Below are 23629 nucleotides of genomic sequence, written 5' to 3' on the forward strand. Positions count from 1 at the left end.
GCCCCCGTGGCGCAGGTGGGGGGGGGGGGAGACGCGCTGAGCCCAGGAGGGCCCGCCTCCCCCTAAATTGAATTTCTGAATGCCCTGTCAAACATCTTGCTCATTCTGTTAACTCCAACTTTCAAATTAGTTAACTTTAACATAACAGCAAATCTTTCTGTCCAACCTTCAAAATATGCTCACAGAATCTAACCAGTCCTCATTACTCCACATGGGCTGCTATAACAAACTATCTTAAAATGGTTATTTTACAAACAACAGAAATTTACTTCTCATGGTTCTGAAGAATGGAAGTCAAGGTATCAGCAGATTCAGCATCTAGTAAAGATCCTCTTTCTTGGTTTACAGGTGGGCATAAATGGTGTGGGAGTTGTGGTAGGTTTAAGGGATCACTCTGAGGCCTCTTATAAGGGTAAGCAGTGTCCTTATGAACTATTCATCCCCTAAAGTCCCAACCTCCAAATACCATAACATTGGGAGATTACATTTCAATATATCAATTTTGAGAAGACACATTCAGACCACAGCAATCTACCACCGTTGTCAAAGACACCTTTATTTCTTGTCCGTATTATTTTAATGGGCTGCTTCCCAGTATCTTCATACCTGATTTTCTACAGTACTACAGTCTAGTCTCAACACAAATCAAATCATCATTCCACTGGTTCAAACCCCTCTAATGGTATCCTATATAACCTCATGAAAACAAAAAGTGACTACAATATATTGTGGGTGAGTTGCCCTCCCCTTGCTCCAGCTATACTGATCTCTTTGATAAACCTGCGGAATTCTAAACCTATTTCTATTTCAAGGCCATTAATTCACAACAACTTAAAAGTAATTTCAGGGAACCCGCAGTTAGCGTAATGGCTATGTCGCTGGACTCCCACGTAGTCGACCGCGGTTCGCGTCTCGGACCCGGTGGCTTAAATCTCATGCCGGGCGCGTGTGCGTGCGTGCCCAAGATCCCGAGAGGAGAATGGAGGAGAAGGGATTGCAGCGTGACCATCCCCCCGGGGGGTGATTTCTCGCTTTCTGTCTCTATGTCTCTGTCTGTCTGGCGAGTGCACGCGCCCTATAGCGAAAACCTCTCCAAAAAAAAAAAAAAAGTAATTTCAAAAGATATTAATATTATTGATATTTCATTTATAGAAATAGTGATATGTATTTTTTTAAATTATCTTCAAAGCTAATAGATAAAATAGCAGTTTGGGGACATATCTTATCTATTGCTCTGAAACATAGTAAATGCTCCAAAAATATTAGTTAATTTTGGAAATAACTTTTGAATCCAAGTATAATTTGTCAAATGTAATGCACTCTCTACTACCTTCCTATGAATACTATATATAGGAATGTGGATAGCCCTGTCAACATTAGTTACTTAGTCAATTCAATTTACTTCATTGTTCTCAGAGTCTACTAAGGTATGACAAACCATGTGACCTCATATTAAATGGATATGTACTCCTTTGCTGTTTCAGGTCCTATTTGTAGTATTGCCTTTTCTCTCCCCATTTCAAGGTAGGAGTTATTATTATTATTTCTTGCTGCAGTCACTGAACTTGCCTACTGCAATCTCTTAAAGAGACAAAAATCCAGTAAGTGAGAGAATAAGCTACATGTAAAATGAATCAATGGGTCTGAAATAAAACTCAACTAGCTAATATATGAGCTGTATTCCTTAATTTAGCAGCATTCATTTTAATCTGAAGTCTTTACATATTCCTTTTCTTTCTTTTCCCTAATTTCCAAAGGGTACATACACTTGCCAGAAAAAAACTATCAATGAGGTATGGCCACACTATAATCCCTTTTCCTCCATTTCTTCACCCCATGAGGATGTGGGGCATGCATGCACAGGCTCTGGCATGTTTTTCAAGTCACTAGGGCCAGATGCAAACCATAGTCACTATGTGGGATCTGGTTCCCTATGTAAAATGCTTAAACACTATACTATGAGTTCTCCTTTTTTTCTCTCTCTTTTTTTGAATTTGCTAGATGGTGCAAGTTCTCACGAGATAAAGGAGAGAGTGAAAGAGAGAGGGAAAGTGTGTGCGAGAGTAAGCACCCCCTATGGAGGATGGTTATCTCACAATCCCTTCTCTTCCATCTTTCCCTTCCTTTTGGGATGTTGGTCATGCATGCACATGTACCTGATGTGATTTTCAAGTGGCTGGGTCCAGGGTTAAACTGTGCAGTCAGCATGTGGGATCTATCATCTTAACCATGACACCACCAGTTAGCCCACTTTTTATTTTTTATGTCAGCTTTGGCTACTGACTGTGTTTCAGTCAGATGATAATGCCAGTGGTTCAATTCTGCATATGTGAAATATTAGCATAGAATAAAACTCTCTACTATGAACAGTAAATAGAGAAATTAGTTCAGACAAAGTGGGAAAACTGAATTATATATGTGGACAACTGCTCAGAGTAATGTCCTATCTTACCTATGAAGCCTTCATTATCTCAAAATGTCTCATGAAAGTGGGCCAGCCAAGTGGATGGTGATTAAGACAGCTGGATCCTACAAGGCTGACTGTGTGGTTTGAATCCTAGACCCAGCAGCTTGAAAATCATGCCAGGTGTGTGGGCATGCATGTGCAAAATCTTGAGAGAAGAGTGGAAGAAAATGGTTGCAGTGTGGTCATCTCCCTGGGAAGGATGCTTTCTTACCTTTTCTCTCTCTGGAGAGCACATGTACCCTACAGTAACACTAAAAAAATTAAAAATTAAAAAAAATATGATGAAAGCCAATATAGTGCAAATTATCATACCTAAGGCAAATGATGGTGAAATGAAGCTCTTTCTGTCACCAGATTAAGATTTATGTATACTGACATCATAGTTACTTCTAAATTGCAGTTTAAAGGAACAAAGCATGCCACCCTGAAATATGGCATTTTGACATAAAGATTATCTTGAATTGAAAGCAACTAAGAGCAAGCAAACACAGGATGAGTTCACCACCTTTCCTCATCTGCCTGAAAGCAGGAAATAAATATTTACTGTGAAGATCCCCCCCACACCAATTCCCATACCAAGAAAGAATAGTAAATTTATCACCAGAGACTAGATAGCATCAAGAGTGTCTACACAAACAAATCTTACTAAGACTACTAAACACTTACCTACCATTAGTTATTTCATATCTTTTCCTTAATTTCCCAGTTCTAAAAGCCCAAAGTCCTTTTCCTTTGTGTTGTCATTTCTCTTTAATTTATTGTCCTTTGTCTGAATGATGTAAGAGTTCTCAAGTGGAGGTCAGCAAATGGCATGGTGATTAAAGCAGTGGACTCCCACATGGCTGACCGTGATTCAAGTTCCAGACCAACTGGCTTGAAAATCATACCAAGGGACCAGCAGTTAGCGTAATGGCTATGTTGCTGGATTCCTACGTAGTCGACCATGGTTCGAGTCCCGGACCAGGTGGCTTAAAACTCACGCTGGGCGCGTGTGCGTGCATGCCCAAGATCCCGAGAGGAGAATGGAGAAGAAGGGATTGCGGTGTGGCCATCCCCCCCGGGGGGTGATTTCTGGCTTTCTGTTTCTTTGTATCTTTCTGGCGAGTGCACATGTCCTATAGCAAAAACCTCTCAAAAAAAAATAAAAAAGAAAGAAAGAAAGAGAGAGAGAGAGAGAAAATCACACCAGACACGTGTGTAAATGCCCAAAATTCTAGGAGAGGAAGGGACTGTAGCATGGCCATCCTGTCTGTGGGCTGATTTCTCACTTTCCCTCTCACTGTCTCTCTTCTGACACATGTACCCTGTGGCAAAAACCTGAAAATTTCTCAAGACTAGTCATTCCTCTGGGGGGTTTCTCTTTTATATGAACTATTCCTTCACCCCACCTGATACCATAAAACTTTCTACATCAAATTTGTACGCCTACCTCTTGTCAGTTGTCAGTTTATTTCATGGGTGCAATCACTGAAACTAAGAGGGTAGGGGAAAATAATTCATCCTCTACACAGTAAAATAAAGTCCTACCAAACACATACGTAGTGATAAAACATGGACTGAGAATGCCATTTTATTCTAATTCAGTTCACAGTATTAAAAAAATGAACAAGGAGATTAAAGAACATATCTTTTTCAAATACTGAAAGGTCTAAAACTTCCCTCTCAATTTCTCATAATGTGTATTCTATTTACTGGCAGTGGCTTACTTCCATGTCAATGGAAGTAAGAGATGGTTTTTCAACAGATTAGAAATAGGTTTCCTTTTAAAGATATAGCTCTGAAGGTAAATCATCAGCATTAAATATCAGTATTTTATTAGGTCATTGGGAAAGTCATGATAAATTTTTCTGCTTTGCTATGCAAAAATTGCACCATGACTTTCCCAATGACCCAATCTATGATAAAGAGATTAATCTCAAATCTTCTGTGGCTATCAAAAACAACTATAACAATTTTCTTAAGAGAAATTAAGATATTATACTTGCTCTAATCTCTGAACTAGATTTTCCCTATTAATGTTTAGTTGAGCCTCTCTACCCTTGGGACAGTTTGCTATCAGGTTGTTCCCCAACTAGCTCTCATCCAACTGCCCCAGGAGCAAAAAGAATAAATGTCTTGTACACATTCACAGTACACTAAACGACTTATTGATTAGGAATCTCTATAAACTAAATGCTTCTTAACCCTGTTTTCTTTAATTCATAAATATACAATAGACATTTACATACATCTATATAGTATCATTTATAGTGGATACATGTCATACATTTGCCCAAATTCACAGAATGCACAATACCAAGAGCAAATCCTAATGCAAACTATGAGCTTTGGGTGATAATGTGGTAGCAATAGAAGTCTGTCATTTGTAACAAATGTGCCACTCTCGTGGAGAATGTTAAGAGGCTATGCAAGAGTGGGGTCAGAGCGTACACCGCAAATCTCTCTTTTGCTACGAACCTAAAATTGCTCTAAAAAAATAAAGTCTATTGGAAAAAATTATGAAAATTATAAATATTCCCTACTAGAAGTAAATGTCTCCCTTTTAAAGCTGTTAATCTAAGACAGTGGCTCTCTAAGTGTGGTCTCAGACCAAGCAGCATCAGTATCACCTGGGAATTTATCAGAAATGCAAATTCCTGGCTCTAGCACAGACCTGAGAATCAGAAACTCTAGAAGTGGGGCCTAACACTGTGTATTAACAAGTCTTTCAGGAGATCCTGAGGCACTATATGTTAGTAAATCTGTTGTCTAACATTTATTTAGTATTTACAACATGCCACACAAAAATGTTACAGTAATTTCAAGTAAGTTCTCATTTTATCTCATTTAAATATGATTAACTGATCATATTTCTACTGAGGCCAGATAACTGAAAGAAATACAATTATATTTCATACTTTTTTTCCCCAAACCATATGAGACCTTACCTGTTTAAATTGGTCCTTCTAACCTCCATTTTAAATTAGGAGCTTTACTCTAAAGATTTACAAAACCTTTTTCCGTAAAGGTAGCGTATACAATTGATTATCTGTGAATTACACTCCCTTATTTTTTCTCCACATTTTAAGAATTTTATTTAATTTTTACACTTAATCACTGTGAATCGTTACTATAAACATGTTTTTTCCAGCATGAACACAGTGTTTATTAGTCAAGTCAAAGATATTATCATATATATTATCATCAGCAGAAGTTTTCATTTTTGTGTCTATTAAATGTGCTGTTTGTTTTTTCCCTGACCCCCTTCTTCACACCCCCTGTTATTGACCCACTATTACCTACCTCTTCTTGTAGTCTCTCTAGTTGCTACAGTTGCTCCTCTTTACCACTATACCTTACAATTTTTAAATTTCTGCTATAAAGTAAAGACATTCATAAATACTGAGTGGGGACATACAATGCCTGTCTTTCATAGTTTGGTTTGTTTCACTTAGCATTGTATCTCCATATTTATCTACTTTGTAGCAAATGTCATGGTCTTATTGGTCTTTATGGCTGAGTAGTATTCCATAGAGTATATGTGCTACATATTTTTCAATCTACTCATCTGTTATTGGACATATGGATTGATTCATTGTCCTAGCAACTGTAAATAATGCTGCAATAAATATAGATATGAAAGTGTTTTTCCAACTGAGGTTTTTTTCCAATCCTCTGAGTGGCTACCTAAGAGTGAAATTATTGGGTTCTATGATAGTTCTATTTATAGGTTTCTGAGGAACTTCTATACTGTTCTCCACAGAGGCTTTACTAATTGACATGCCCAACAACAGTGTAGGAAAGTTCTCTTTTCATCACAACCTTGCCAGCCATCTCATCAGAATGCATCATTTTCTTTTTAATCTTAGCCATTTTGTCTGGAGTTAAATGGAATCTCATTGTGGTTTTGATTTGGATTTCCCTCATGATAAGAGATGTTGAACATGTTTTCATATGGCCTTTGGCCTTTCTATGTCTTCCTTGAAAAGTTGTCTGTTTAGCTGATTTGCCCACCTTTTAATTGGACTGATTATTTGTTTACTAGTAAGCTACTTGAGTTCCCAGTATATTCTGAAGCATAGTTTGCAAATATATTCTCTCACTCTGAGGGTTGTCACCTCACTTTAATTATTTCTTTTACATTTCAGTCCAATGTAGTACTACTTGTCCATTTTAGGGATTACTGCCTGTGCTTCTTTAAGAAGTCTTTGCCTACTCCAGTGTCTCTAAGAGGTTCCCCTGTATCTTCCCCCAGTAGTTTTAGAGTTTGAGGTTTTATATTTAGATCCTTGAACTATTTTGAGTTTCCCCGCCCTACTATTATATGGTATACCTTTAAATGGTGAGAGATAGGGGCCCAGTTTCATTTTATACAGGTAGATATCTAGTTTTTTCAGCACCCTTCACTGAAGAGACTTTTTTTTCTTCACTGAATTGTCTTGTGCCTCATGTCAAAGATCAGTTGGCAGTATGTTTTCGTGTTTATTTCTGGGTTCACACTTCAGTTCCATGGGTCTACCTGCCTGTTTTGTGTTAATACCACGCTATTTTGATTATTTTGATATATTTTGAGGTCAGAAAGGGAGATGCTTCCTACTTTATTCTTTTTCCACAGTATTGCTATGGTGATACGGGGCCTTTTATGATTCCAGAAAAAATTTATACTTTTCTTTTTCTATTTCTGTGATGAATATCTCTGGTAGTTTAATTGGAAATGTATTGAATTTGTAGATAAATCTGGGTAAGATTAACATTTTGATTATATTAATTTTTCCAATCTAGGAACATGGATGTTTCTCTACTTTTTTGTATCAGTTTCAATTTCATTTTTTTTCTTAGTTTTCCTTGTATAGGTTTTTCACTTCTTTAAGTTTATTCCTAGATATCTTATTGTTTTTGTGGCTATTGTTAATGGAATTACTTTTTTCAATTCTATCTCAGTTTGTGCACTGTTAGGGTATAAAAACGTTAGGAACCAGCAGTTAGTGTAATGGCTATGTTGCTGGATTCCCACGTAGTGTACCGCAGCTTGCGTCCCGGACCCGGTGGCTTAGAACTCACGCTGGCCGTGTGTGCGCGTGTGCCCAAGATCCCGAGAGGAGAGTGGAGGAGAAGAGATTGTGGTGTGACCATCCCCCCTGGAGGGGGTGATTTCTCGCTTTCTGTCTCTATGTCTCTCTCTGTCTGTCTAGCGCACGTGCCCTATAGCAAAAACCTCTCAAAACAATGCTATTTTTTTCTTCCACATTTTATCCAAAGAAAGTGGAAAAATAAGCTTTATCTTTCATTTAAACATGGTAAGTACAGTAACAGTCTAGTCTTTAACAATTACTATTTTATTTCTTTAAATAACTGTTTATTTAATTTCATTTATTTACTTATTTTTATTTGACCAGAGAGAATACGAGAGAGAGGGAAAGTGAGACAGCAAACTAAACTGCCAGGTCCAGGACTTGAACTGTGGTCAGCCATGTGGGAGTCTAACACCTTAACCACCATGCCACCTGCCAGTCCCAACAATTACTCTTTTCATCACAATGTTCTATAAGACATTATATTACATATGGTTTTTGAAAGAATGAAACACTAGAATATAGATATGAGTGCCACTTCCTATCTTAAGAATTAAGTACACAAAGAATAATCTATGCAAATTGAGAAGGAAAACCTTTAAACTAATCATCTGAAATGCTTACAGGAAACTTAGTCATAACCTCAAGAAAATTCGTTTTTTAATTGACTCTCACAGCATCTTCTCAGATCACCATAAGCATTTATTTACTAACTTAGTTTTCAGTTATTTACTCTCTGAGCCAACAAACAAGAATACCATGAGACAGTATATACAGTACTAGAGGTATAAAATTTAAAAAATATTCTTTGCCTAAAATGATCTCTGATCACAATTTCTAAAGCACTTTTCCTTCCTTTTTCACTATTCCAACCAAAACTTTTCATTCTTGACCTCTATTCTGTGATCCCACCGCTTTTTGTCTCTCACTCCTCTCCTACCTTCATTTCTTTCAGTACTCAGTTTAAGTTCCACGGTCCATTAATTTAATCATTTTCATCATGTAACCTTTTTCTTTATAGTCACACATAAACTATAATACAACTATCATTCCTTCTAGTGACTTAAAGACCTACAGAAACCACATAAGCTCTTCAAGACTCTTTTAATTTCCTGTCACCAAACCTACAAAAGTCACCAAACCTCTACATCTATTATCTTCCTCTTCCCTCCTATTACCCAGGAGCAAGTACCATACTTTCTCATTAAGGCTAAAAGTCTCACTTTGTTTTAGATTCAGTCTTGTCCACCAGGTCTCATAATCTAACCCCAGAAGATTATTTGCTTTCCCTATTAGTTTGCATGATAATACACTCTCCTAGCATTCATCCTCAATTCTCCAAGACAAACACCTTCTGAGTCTGTCTTACTAGTTCCTCCTCATATACCTGGCCTTCAAATGTTAGAGGTCTATGTATCTACAACTATGATGCCAACTGCCAACTGTAAAAGTTCCCAAATTCATATACCTCATTTCTGTACATCCAAAGAACCTGTGCCAAAACTCTGACTGGGCATCTCCCGTGAGCCTTGTCACTGTATAAACTTGTATTGTTGCTTCTCTAAATGATAGTTAAGTTTTTCCTGTCCAGTTACTCAAGTCAAAAACCTAGGATTTATCTTCCCTAGCTTCAAGGACAATATCTATCCAATCAATATGAAATTTTCTCTATCCTATTGCTTTTAAATGCTTCTGCCTAGCCCCACTAATCTCATCATTTTCCATACTGTACCCCATAGATATTTTCATGCACTTATTGATAACACTTCATTCTAAACAAAGGGTCTTCAAAAACAGTTTATGGAAAATGTTTATTATGAAAAAGTTATGCATAGATTTCAAAGTTTTTTGCATCAAAATAAACTTGCATTTTAATTCCACTTTTTTCACACTTTTTGAAGTCTTCTTATATATTTTTTCCTCAAGAATATGTGTACATTACTCTTAGACTCTTGGCACTCAGACATAAAGAGAAATGTTTTTAAAAATTAAAACCCAGAATGTCTAGACAAATACAGGTGAATATATAATTAATCTCAGGATTACAAATAGATTTTCTAGATTAAAAAAACTAAAGCTTCACTTTTAAAAAAGTCATAAGAATATATGACAACTACCTTCTGAGAGAGTCTATTTCACCTCTGCTCACTGCTGATTACAAAGCTCTTTCTTGCATTAACTTTAAAATGTGGCTTTTGGCCTTTACCCCTACTTTTTTATCTCTTGGATAACAAACACTGTTGTGACAAATCTTCACTACTTTACTAAAATCTCAAGTGCTAAAGTCATCAACACTGCTTTGCAGTAGTAAGTGTACAATTATTTTAGTTATGGTTTCACTATGTATTATTAATAAATATCAGTCAAAGGCAAAGAAAAATAAACAGGAAAAGAGGAACTGTGATAAGAACAGTAGACTATTAAGGTAAAAGTTATGGGGAACGGAGAGCACGCATTAACTAATAGTGTAAGCTCAGACAGAATTTCATTTTTACATTGTGTACCGAATCCTCATAGGACTAGGAAACTCATCAACAATTGCTAACAATCATGTACTTCTCTATTCTAAGTTGTTAACATAAATTTACATTTTTGTCATGTGTCATTGGTGACTCATAAAATACTATTTTAGCCTAGAGACACTTCCTTCAAAGGAATACTTATCAGCAAACAAATATAAAAACATGTAAAAACAGATTAAGGTACTCAATTGTGGGAGGCTGCATCCGGGTTTCTCAGAAAGCAAACAATTACACAATGCCAAAGGCCACAATTGGTTCCCTTCAAAAAACCTGACCTTCGAAACCATACTCTGATTGGCCACTAGAATCCCTCAGATTTGCATATCCGGCACCTCATGATTGGTCCAAAAGCAACCAATCATAACCCACCTTTTACAACCAATCACGATCCCTGGCCCATAATCTCCAGACGACCAGGAAGACGACACAGACGACCAGGGAGACGACCCTGAAGACCCTGAAGAGTTGTAACGCCGTCATCTCCAGACAACCCAGAAGACCCTGAAGAGCTGTGATACCATGTCGTCTTCGGACGACCCTGAAGAGCTGTGACACTGTGTCGTCTCTGGACAACTCTGAGGGGCTGTGGCACTGTGTCGACTTCATGCTGCTCACAATAGACGACGCAATGCGTCATCTCCGTGCTGTACCGTGCTGCCCACAATAAACGGACGACCCTGAAGACACTGTGTCGTGTCCATGCTGTAACACTACGCTGCTTGTCCTGGCTCTCACTCCTTCCCTCAGAAAACCTGTTCGACTGTCCTTCCAACTCCCCCCCTCCCCCCCCAGGGTTGGGACACTCAATTACTAGAGCCCTACTTGCTCCAGACCCCTTCTCAGTAGCAAATGTTTTCTAGTTCATGTATTATTTAGTATTTATGACTAAACACCTACCATGTGCCAAATGTGGGAATGCAGCAAGAAACAAAGATCGTAAGACCCCTGCTCTGATGACAATAACTGCTTTAGGGACTGGCAGATGGTGTAATGGCTATGTCACTGGACTCCCATGTGGTCGACAGTGGTTCGAGTACTGGACCTGGTGACCTAAACCCACGCCAGGCACATGTGCACGTGTGCCCAAGATCCCGAGGAGAAGGGATTGCGGTGTGGCCATCCCTCCTGAGGGTGGTTTCTCGCTTTCTCTCTGTCTCTGTCTGTTTTTCTGGCAAGCGCGCGTACCCTATAGCAAAAAAACTCAAAAAAAAAATTTAAAAAAAAGAGAAAGGAACTGTTTTAAGAAATCAGCAGGTGGCATGGTGACTGAGGTGCTGGACATTTCCCCCCACCAGTTCTGGGACTCAAACACACGGCCTACCATGGTTTGAGTCCCAGACCTGGTGGCTTGCTTTCTCACTCTCTCTCTGTCTCTCTTTGGTCAAATTAAAAAAGAATGAATAAAGTTAGATAAATAATTCCTTTTTTAGAGGTTTTTGCTATAGGGTGTGTGTACTCTTCAAAAAGACAGAGAGACACAGAAAGACAGAAAGCAAGAAATCACCCCCTGGGGGAACGGCCACGCCACAATCCCTTCTCCTCCATTCTCCTCTCGGGATCTTGGGCATGCACACACACGTGCCTGTCCTGAGTTTAAGCCACCAGGTCTGGGATATGAACCATGGTCAACTACATGGGAGTCCAGCAACATAGTCATTCAGAATTCCGTTGCCCCAAAAATAAATTTAAAAAAAAAAAAAAAAAGTAACTGCTTTAAAGACTGGTCCTAGGCAAAGCAGTTCTGGAAGAAAAACCTTTCCCCTATACTCTTCCCCCCTTCCTTTTTTTTGTCAAGTTCTGCCATAGGGTGCATGCGCTCACCAGAGACAAACAAAGGGGTAAAGTGAGAAAGCATCCTCCAGGGTGGATGGCCATGTAATAATCCCTTCTCTTCCATTCTCTTCCAAGAATTCTCTTCCATTCTCCAAGAATTTTGGGCATGCACACACACATGGCGGGCATGATTTTCAAGCTACCGAGTCTGGGACTTGAACCAAAGTTGATCATGTGGGAGTCCAGCAGCTTAACAATCATGCCATGTGCTGGTCTAATGTTGTTGTTGTTGTTTTTTTTTAAATTAATTAATTTTTTATAGCTTTGCCATAGAGTATATACAATTATTGAAGAGAGACAGAGAAAGGGAAAGTGAAAAAATCACCCTCCAGTAGGGACAGACACCCTGTAATCCTTTCTCCTCCCTTCTCCTCTCAGGATTCTGGGCACAGAAGCACACTGTGTGAATTTCAAGTCACCAGGTTTGAGATATCAACTGTGGTTAGCCATGTAGGAGTCCAGTCCCTTAAGCACCATGCCACCTGCAGACCCCCCCCAAACTCCCATTATTTTATTCCTCACACCAACCATATGGGGATTTTCTTAAGAAAATAAGAAATCTTACTGTCTGACAAAAAGAGATAATATATTTGTAGCCCTTAAAATCACATCAAATCCTTGGAAAACAAATTGATAATTACCTGGAGATTTATTTCTAAGTAGAAATTTAAAACATACATGCACTCTATAATAAAGAATGGTTTAAAAGTTACCCTAAATCTGAATCACCAGTGGCTGTCTTTATAAAGTGAAGTTTAGCAAAACCAATCCTTATAACTAGCTATAAATTTAAGTAAACAGTTTCCATCTAAGGCCGAAAATGACAAGTGAACATAATACCCATATTAAACTATTAAACAAGATAGTAATATGGATATACAATGTCAGAATATCAAAACAATTAGTTCTTTTTATTCTTCAGGGCATCTCAAAAGTAAACTATTTCCTAAAACTTATCCAAAGGTTTCAACAGATCCTGAAGTAATAGAGCACTAGAACTCAGTGCCAGTATGTCTGAGTTCATATCTCAATTCAGTTCATTACTAGCATTGTGCTGATCTTGGACAAGTCAAAAAATCTCTCTACCTCAGTTTCAACTGTAAAATGGAATTAATAGGAATCTCTTACTACATAGGGTTGATTAAGAATTAAATGAGCTAGCGAATTCATGTGAAATATTTATGATGGTGTCTAAAAAAGTGTTAAGTAATCAAACACTATATTGAAATTGTAGTGACTGATATAGCATCAATAAATACCACAATATATAATGACTTTCTTCTTATAAATTTACTAATGACTGATACAACTCAATTTTAACCATCTGAACAAACACGAGCAAAAAAATGTTAAAATAATCTCTACAGATGAACTGTATACCAGTTTTGACCACAGAAACCTAGGTACAGGGACCAGCAGTTAGTGTAATGGCTATGACGCTGGACTCCTATGTAGTTGACAGCGGTTCGCGTCCCAGACCCGGTGGCTTAAAAACTCACGCCGGGCGCTTGTGCGTGCATGCCCAGGATCCCCAGAGGAGAATGGAGGAGAAGGGATTGTGGCGTAGCCATCCTCCTGGGGGGGTGATTTTTCGCTTTCTGTCTCTCTATCTCTCTGTCTGGCGAGCGCACACACCCTATAGCAAAATCCTCTCCAAAAAAAAAATAAACCTAGGTACAAAAAATTCAAACCAGGAATCCAAGAAAAAAATTATCACTATTATGCATTAAGTCAAAACTGTTCAGTTCTGAACCACTTCTCTTGAGTGGTTTAGTGGCTACTAAGTTTTTAAATCTAAGGAAAAATCCAAAATGTGACAAATTGCTATCTGTAAGAAGAACACATTAGGTGTCTTCTTCTTCTGTTTTTTTTTTTTTTCCTATTACGTGCAGTTGTTAACCTAAGACTATGTAGTATTCATGACAGTGAACTTTATTGTAAACCATCAATTTCCATATCTTGGCTATCATCTACCAGTTAAAACAGCGTTGAAGTAAATAAATGCTGCCACCTTGTGGACTGAAGAGTATGGAATTAGCAGCTAAAAAACAAAAATGGTAAGTGTCCAGTATAGGATCTATCTGATGCAATTTTACAATAAGAATGAATTTTTTTCTTACAATGTAATATAATAATACACCAGATTCAACATTATCTCACTTCTCTAATATTTCCTTGGAAATTCACACTCATTTCCTATTTTGAGGGGAATTTTTTTGAAAATAATTATTTTATTTAACTTTATTTATTTTATTTATTTTGATTTGGGCAGAAAGTGAGAGAGAGGGAAAGTGAGAAAGCATGCCGCAAGGTCTGGGACTCAAACCGCAGTCAGCCATGTAGGAGTCCAGCACCCTTAACCACCACGCCACCTGCCAGCCCCTTGAGGGGAATTAAAAGCCTTTAAAATGAATTTATTATCAATGACCTGTCTGAATACAACAAAGTAGGATATGCAAAAAAATCACCAGTGCTACAAAACTTCCTAAGCCCCTTCCTTTCTTTGGCTTTATATCATCCTTTCTAGCTATCTACTAGCCTTCATCTGTCCTACCTAACAAACTGGATCAAGACAAGGTTGTTTACTTTCTTCACTTGTGTTCAACATGGCATTGGAAGTCCTATCCAACAACCAGAGTAAAATAAAAGGCATTCAAGTGGGAAATGAAGAAATGAAATTGTACCTATTCATAGATGTCATGATTATATACATAGAAAATCCAAAAGAATCCACCAAAAAAAAAAAAAACCTCCTAGAAGTGATAAATAAATTCAATACAGTTGAAGGATATAAAATCAATACACAAAAGCTTACAGCATTTTTATACACCAATAATGAATAGGCTGAGGCAGAATTGAAGAAATTAACCCGATTTACAAAAGCAACCAAAAAATACTTAGGAATAAACCTAAACAAAGATCTCTACTAGGAAAACTATAAAAATCTTTTAAAAAAAAAATGGAATACAAGGGTCATCAGGTGGTGTGGTTAAGGCACTGGATTCCCACATGGTAAACAGCAGTTCGAGTATTGAACATGGCTTGCTATACCACTTTCTATCTCTCTTTCTCTCTCTCTCTGATCAAATTAAAAAATAATAATAATAAATAAAATTAAGTAATTATTTTTTAAAAAGTGAATACAATACAAATAAATGGGAAGATAATCTTTGTTTTTGGATTAGAAGAATCAATATAATTAAAATGTCAATTCTACCCTCCAAAATTTATAAATTCAATGTAATTCCTGTCAAACTACCAGCAGCATTTTTCATAGAAACAGAAAATAATGATCATAAAATATGCTTGGAATTATAAAATACCCTATACTGCCAAAACAATGCTGTGCAAAAAAGAATAGAGTAGGAAGCATTTTACAACCCAACCTCAAAATATGAGAGCTGTGATAACCAGAGCAGCCTGATACTGACATAAAAACAGACTTATGGACCAATAGAAAAGAATTTGAAATCAAAGAAATAAACCCCATAACACATAACCAATTTTGTTTTTTAAAAAATTATTTATTTACTCATTCATTTATTTTAATTTGACCAGAGAGAGAAAGAGAGAAAGTGAGAAAGCAAGCCACCAGGTCCAGGACTTGAACGTTGGCCATGTGGGAGTGTCCAGCGCCTTACCAAACACACCACCTGCTGGTCCCACCAATTGATTTTTTTAAAAAAAGAACTTATTTATTATTGCTAATTCTTTATTTTTTAAAGAATTATTTCTTTAAGTTTATTTATTATTATTTTAATTTGCTATAGGGCACATGTATTCACTAGAATGAGACAGGGGTAAGGGGAAGTGAGAAAGCAAGCCAGCAGATCTGAGACTTGAACTGCAGTCAACCAAGTAGAAGCACCTTAACCACCACACCACCTTCTGGAACTGAGCCAAGTGATTTTGACAAAGATCACAAATCAATCCAAAGAGGAAAAGAAAATCTTTTCAACAAGTAGTGCTGGGAAAACTGGATAATCATCTGCAGAAAAATGAAACTGGACCAGAGAGTACTAATATGGATTACATTTCAGGTTGGACAGTGCCACATAATCATAAACAAGGATACATATATTCATGTATATCCATTTCATGTTCAAACTACATACCTGAAGCTTTTAAAAGCATGTATTATACATTTTTTGCAGTAGTTAAAATTTTAACAGGGTCAGCAGGTGGCATGGTGGTTGGGATGCTGGATGGATTTCACCTGGCTAACTGAAGGTTTGAGTCCCAGACGTTGATGGCCTGAAAAACACACCAAGTGCATGTGTGCACGTGCTCAAAATCCCAAGAGGAAAATGGAGGAAAAGGGATTGAGGCGCCATCGCTGGGTGTGGTGATTTCTCACTTGCCCTACCTGTCTCTCTCTGGGGAGCACATACACCCTCTGGCAAGACAAGACAAAACAAAACAAAACAACAACAACAACAACAAACAGTGTTAATCCGTTGGTGCAAGCCAAATTCTATCATAAATCATTATTTTATTTTTTATCTATGAAGGTACTAAAATAATACTGTGAATTCTCCATGTCTGGACGATTCATGGTTATATGTCCTCTCTCTGTCTGTTTGTCTGTTTCAAACATTCTCGTTCAATTTTATTTATTTACTTTTTTTCATTTTTCAACCACTCCTCCTCACCTTGGGCCTTTTCTTTCACTTGCTAATCTCAGAAACCATTTTAAAGCTGAGGTGTGTCCTGGCCTGTTCATTTATTCATGGGTAAAACAATTTTTTGTGTTTTTTTAGTAGTTTTCTAGATTTTTTTTTTTTTTGCTTTTTGCCTTTATTTTTGTTAACCTTACTTTCCCACTCTAAACTTCACTCTTTACACACTGAATGTCTAGATGTCTCAGATGCACAGTAGCCACGCATCTGAATACTTTTAGATTCATTGAAATCCTGAATGCTTATTGAACCTCCTGCTTTAAGGAAGAAATTTCTTTTTATAAATCTGAACTAGTAATCTCTTTCTGTGGATACCACATTGTGAAGTACAGTGGAGGAGAGATTTTGTCACAAAATGACGAGAAACAACCATTAGAGGCCCAAGAAACATCAGAAACCAAGAAAATATTTCTCCCCTAACGGAAATAAACAATCCCTCATCATCCATAGGCAGTATACTAGAACTCGTGGAGATGTCTGATAGAGAATTCAGAATATTCATAGTGACAAAACTAAACAAGATGCAAGAGCTGAGATAATGAACTCCAGAAGATGCAAGGGAAAAGAGACAATGAGTTCCAAGAGGTGTTGAAGTTCCTCCATGATCTAAAAGAGGAAATACATGCCATAAAAAAGAATCAAATGGAGCTATTAGAGATGAAGGCTGCCATTCAGGAAATCAAAACCTCACTCGAAAGTATTAAAAGTGGATTAGTACATGTAGAAAATCAAATCTCCTATGTTGAAGGCAAAACCTCTGATCTAGAAAAAAAAACAAAAATACTGAGAAAATAACCCAAAATAATGAGATTACTAGACAAGAAATACTAGATTGCATTAAGTATCCAAACATCCAAATAATCAAAGTAAGGAAACTAATAAGGGCATTGATAATGTATTCCATGAAATCTTGGAAGAAAACTTTCCAAATCTAGAGAGGCATTCAAATATCCAGATTCAAGAAATACAAAGGACCTCTAATAGAATCAAACCAAGAAGATTTTCTCCAAGGCACATCATAGCCAGACTGGCTAAAATCTACAGAAAAAGACAAGATACTAAAATTGGCAAAAGGGAAGCCCCAGGATACTTATAAAGGTTAGCCAATCAGGCTAACCTCAGACCTCTCATCAGAAAGCAAGGAAAGAATGGGAAAGTATATTCAAAGTGTTAAACGAAAAACAGTTTCAACCAAGAATACTATGCCCAGTAAGATTATCTTTCATATTTAAAGAAAGAATAAAAACATTCTCAGATAAACAAGACCTGAAAGAATTTGCCAATAGCAGACCCATTCTTCAAGAAGTTCTGAAAGGAGTGCTCTACCAGGAAAACTAGAGACACATACAGAAATATGAGAACAAAAGGCAACCAAAAAAATGACCAATTTAATGCTAGAGACAAGAAATATCAATAATGTTGAATGTTAACTTCCAGAATTTAAATGGAAAGACTGGACCACAGCAACACCACATATTCAACAGAAGAGAGTTGGAACATAAGACTGAACTGGCAAAATAGAATTTTATAACTTTTGAGTAAAACATTACTGATTTTGTTTTTTACTATGCTTTGTTTTCCCAAATTAAGCATTTTACTTTCTTTTGAGGTGTTGATAGTTCAGCAATTTGTTGAAATACTTTTCTTTGTTTCTATAAATGGAAATACAAACTTTTCTTCCTTCCTGATCCCTCTGGAACTGGAAAATATTTGGGAGTATTCTTATTTTGTGGCAGAAAGGTTAGTTGCATAAGTTCAATAATGCTTATTGCATTGAGTCAGAAATCGGAGATATTCTTTATTGGAAAGGGCTTGGACTGGTATGTCATACGTGTAGATTAATCAAAAAATTATGGAACAAAGGCGAATCTCAAGTAAGCCAACAGAAGCTCTTAAAAAGATAGACTGGTACCATAAATAGTTCTGCCTGGCAGGGAGGATTAGAGAAAATATATATGAAAGAATTTATATAACATAAAATAACCTGGACTTTTCCAGCCCAGCCTTGTAATCAGTAGAGACTGCAAAAGAGCAACCACACCAGAGGATTATCTTGAGAAAGACTTGGAAGGAAGAAAAAGAAACTGATCTTTGCTAGCAGATGGTACTGTCACAGAATACTTGGTAGGCAGGGCATAACTGAGAAAGTTTATGTGTAACTTGTGTGCTGGGCATTTGCTTTTCAACAATTTGAGTAGTTGGCATGTAAATCTTTTCTTTTCCTTTTTTGGACAGGTTTTTGATCTAGGGTGCATGCACTCACCTGAAAGACAGAGAGATGCAGAGAGACAGAAAGCGAGAAATCACTCCTCGAGGATATGCCCACGCCACAATCCCTTCTCCATCCTCCTCTCAGGATCTTGGGCACGCACATATATACGCCTGGTGTGAATTTAAGCCACCAGGTCCAGGACTAGAAACACCACTGACTACATCAGAGTCCAGTGATGTAGCCATTATGTCATCTGCTGGTTCCTCAAAAATACTTAAAACCATACTGTCTGTTGTTATGGAGTCACAAATAAAATTACACAAAATTATAAGAATTTGACCATTGTCTTTAAAACTCAGTATTTTAAAATTTTGAAAGTTGTTTATTAACTGTCAAGAACTATGGAGTATGAGCAAAAACTTTAGATATGTAAAAGTAAATGTTTTTGAAAAAATGTAAAAATAAATAAATGAAAAAAGAAAAAAAAACCTGAAACCCTATGAAGTAAATACCATTAATCATTCCACTGTAAAAACAAAGAAATTCAGGATTAGGGAGATTTAGTAACTTGCCTAAAAGCACAGAACTAACAATTGGCAGGGTATCTAACTTCAGAATCCAGGCTTTTAACAATAATTTCATAATTACTTCTGAAATTTAATTAGCATCTAGATATCCTTATGAAAGAAAGTAAGTTAGATTAAGTACATGAGACTGAGCTGATGAAATAGAATTTTATGGCTTTTGACTAAAACAATACTAATCTTTTTCTATGCTTTGTAGTCCAGAAATAAGGATTTTTTTCTTCTCTTAAATTGTCGACAGATCCAGGTAACTACTATTTGAATAGAATCCTAACCTACTTCTGGGAACCAGCAGTTAGCATAATGACTATGTCGCTGGACTCCCGCATAGTCGACTGCGGTTCGCATCCCAGACCTGGTGGCTTAAAACTCACACCGGGAGCGTGTGCGTACGTGCCCAAGATCCCGAGAGGAGAATGGAGGAGAAGGGACTGCGGCATGACCATCCCCCCTTGGGGGTGATTTCTCACTTTCTGTCTCTATGTCTCTCTCTGTCTGGCGAGTGCACGCGCCCTATAGTAAAAACCTCTCCAAAAAAAAAAAAAAGGAATCCTAACCTGCGCTTCTTGGCTTTAAGTCTCAAGCAAGTTCTCTTAACATTTTTTTATTTCATTTCATTAAAGCTAAAATTGCCTTTTTTGAAATGAAAAAACACAGTTAAAAAATACCTATTTAATGACCATAGTAAACTATATAGCCTCAGCTAGATGCTATTTTATAGTATATTCATTTGACTCACAGTTTCATGCCTAAAGTCAAACATTTGTTCACAGATATTTATATATCAGCTGAACTTGCTACTGAAAGTAGTTAGATCAATTAAGATATTTTGTTAACCAATAAAATGTCGTAGAGAAAAAAAAAGGAATGGAAAGCAACTGCAGATACCAGAGACAGAGTGGGAGGAGGATGGGATATGGCAGAGGGTGAAAAACGGGGGTAGGAGATATATATATGAGAAACAAGAAGTGAAAAATTATTTGTGATGAAAACATGTATGACTAAGCCACTAGACAGTGTATTCTGGATGGGAATACATCTTGTATGCTGTGATGATGTTCAGTAAATGAATGCAAAATAATAAATAAATAAATAAATTAAATAGTGGGTTTTTTGGCCAGAACCGCCATCTTCCAGTAATTAGCCAAAATGACGAACACAAAGGGAAAGTGGGCACCCAATATATGTTCTCTAGGCCCTTTAGTATACCTGCAGTCGTTCCTTAGGCAACATACATGTGAGTCTACAAGAACGGTAATATTGTTGTCATCAAGGGAATGAGTACTGTTCAAAAAGGAATGCCCCACAATGTTCCCGTGGCAAAACTGGAAGTCTGCAATGTTACCCAGCAAGCTGTTGGCATTGTTGTAAACAAATAAGTTAGGACAAGATTCTTGACAAGAAAATTAATGGGCATATTGAGCATATTAAGTATTTTAAGAGCAGAGAAAGCTTCCTAAAATGTGTGAAGGAAAATGACCAGAAAAAGAAGAAAGTCAAAGAGAAAGGTACCTGGGTTCAACTAAAGCACCAGCCTGCTCCACCCAGAGAGGCACACTTTGTGAAAACCAATGGAAAGGAGCCTGAGCTTCTGGAACCTATTCCCTATGAATTCATGGCATGATGGGTGTTAAAAATAAACTAATACATGGTCTATAAAAACAAAAAGAAAGAAAGAAAAGAAAATAGCAAGAAATGTGCCCAGTACTTACCTAGAGACTATGCTTGAACCATTATAGAGATCACTAGCATATGATAAAGTGGCCAAAGGTCGTACTGAATTATACCGAGTAAACTTGGATAAGCATTCTTGAAATTCATCCAACTGGCTTGCAGTTCGACTGTCATCTATTAGAAGAAAAGAAAATAGATGAGGTAAACTACAAAGTAAGTTAAAGAGAAATGCCCAGACTGCAAATTATATTTTAAATGTCAAAAAAGTTGTATAAAACAATTTTAAAGAAGACCATATGCACAAATTAGCAAAGTTTTCAGCTTTAATAAAAAATGTCAGGACCAGAAGAAGGCATAATGGTTACGTCTTCGGACTCCCACATAGTTGACCATGATTCAAGCCCCAGACCCGGCGGCTTAAAACTCAAATCGGGCACGTGTGCATGTGTGCCCAAAATCTCAAGAGACTGGAGGAGAAGGGACTGCAGCGTGGCCAGGTCTCCTCCCCCCCCCCCCCACCCTCTGCCCCAGGGAGGTGATTTCTCCCTTTCTGTCTCTCTGTTGAGTGTGTGTACCCTATAGCAAAAACTTCTCTTAAAAAAAAAAGTATTAGTGGTTCTTTGAAAAATATTGTTTCTTTCAAACTAATAAGAATGTAACAATGAATCCTTTTCACTTTTTTAAAAAAGTAATTTCTTAAAAAAAAGTAAAAGAGCTACTACTGATCATTAAAACAAAAATCTCTTATCTATAGGGTAGAAAAAGAGGGATGAGCAGTTAGTGTATTGGCTATGTCACTGGACTCCCATGTAGTCGACCACGGTTCGAGTCCTGGACTCGGTGGCTTAAACTCACACAGGTCCTACATGCCCAATATCCTGAGAGGAGAATGGAGGAGAAGAGATTGCAGCATGGCCATTCCCCCTGGGGAGTGATTTTTCTGTCTCTCTCTGTCTTTCTGGCAAGCACACATGCCCTATAGCAAAAACCTCTCCAAAAAAAAAGAAAAAAGAAAAAAAAAAAGAAAAGAAGTACATTAGGCTGGACTATTTGTTAGTTTGAAGAAACAAAGAGTTCCTAAAATACTATTAAGTATTGCAAATACTAATAGAAAACTACAATGTATGAATTAGTGATTCTCAAAAATCAAACTTAAACAGTACCCCTATCAAGAAAAAATATGTTTTGCTCAAATGTCTTGGTAGAATATGAAAACACTAATTTCATCCAATATGACACTATATAAATACTTTTGGCAAAGCCCACTTCAGTAAATTTCAAAGCTAAATAATGCAGGATCTAAATCATAAAATTAGTTTATGAAATACCTGTGAATACAGGTAATTTATTCCCCATTCTAAAAACAGATTTACAGTGAAAGCATGAATTTTAAAAAATAATAATTTTCAAAACGGCCTGAAATTTCATATTATTCAATCCAAAATAACAAGGTTTAAATATCTGAACTACCTATACTGAATTTGAAATAAGTATGTTACAACACTATCTTTTCAGAGCTTCTTCCTTTTTCTACGCTTATATACACATATAATTTTTTCAAGGTAGATTTCTATGATTTCCCTTCTAAAATAGACCCAAAATTAATAATAGATAAAATGAAATTAAGATGTAAAAATCATTACTTTGAAAGAGTTATACATATGACTATAGGACTCATAGTGAATAATTCATCCAAGGATAAAAGGTTATCTTAAGGATAACTGTTGGCATAAAGAAAGTTAACTAACAATTATTGCAAAGAAAAACAAGTAACTATTATTTAAGGAAACTAAACAATTTATTGTGTCTGATATTTTACACATTTTAAAGACAAACACCAAGCAAATCCATCTGACAACCTAGGATATCGTTTTTTCAAGAAATCACTGTTAATAGCAGTTTGAAAATCACACCAGGTGTGTGTGCATGTGTTTCCAACTTGTAGTGCTTCCAACTATTCTAAAAACATCAAAAGGAATTACCTAATTAACATTAAAATGGTACTAAGACAAAATTTCTGCTCCAAAACCCTATTCTTTTTTTTTCCTTTTTTTTTTTTTTCCTTTTTTTTTTTGAGAGATTTTCACTGTACGGCGCGTGCGCTCGCCAGACAGACAGAGAGAGACATAGAGACAGAAAGCGAGAAATCCCTCCCCAGGGGGGATGGTCACGCCGCCATCCCTTCTCCTCCATTTTCCTCTCGGGATCTTGGGCACGCCCGCACACGCGCCCGGCGTGAGTTTTAAGCCACCGGGTCCGGGACACGCACCACGGTCGACTACGTGGGAGTCCAGCGACATAGCCAATACGTTAACTGCTGGTTCCCTCCAAAACCCTATTCTTTTTTTTTCCTTTTTTTTTTTGAGAGATTTTCACTGTACGGCGCGTGCGCTCGCCAGACAGACAGAGAGAGACATAGAGACAGAAAGCGAGAAATCCCTCCCCAGGGGGGATGGTCACGCCGCCATCCCTTCTCCTCCATTTTCCTCTCGGGATCTTGGGCACGCCCGCACACGCGCCCGGCGTGAGTTTTAAGCCACCGGGTCCGGGACACGCACCACGGTCGACTACGTGGGAGTCCAGCGACATAGCCAATACGTTAACTGC

The 23629-nt window shown here is 37.3% G+C and overlaps 1 protein-coding gene across 1 annotated transcript in view; it reads right to left on the bottom strand.

Annotated features, from left to right (window-relative positions):
• The window catches only part of COP1 (COP1 E3 ubiquitin ligase), a 250489-nt gene that overhangs the window by 130917 nt on the left and 95943 nt on the right, over nucleotides 1-23629 (bottom strand). Inside the window, 1 exon segment of the mRNA XM_027776743.1 lies at nucleotides 21061-21196. Coding sequence (XP_027632544.1) covers nucleotides 21061-21196 — 136 coding nt within the window.

Source organism: Tupaia chinensis, unplaced genomic scaffold (assembly GCF_000334495.1).
Source record: "Tupaia chinensis unplaced genomic scaffold, TupChi_1.0 Scaffold000710_1, whole genome shotgun sequence".
Lineage (NCBI taxonomy): Eukaryota > Metazoa > Chordata > Mammalia > Scandentia > Tupaiidae > Tupaia > Tupaia belangeri.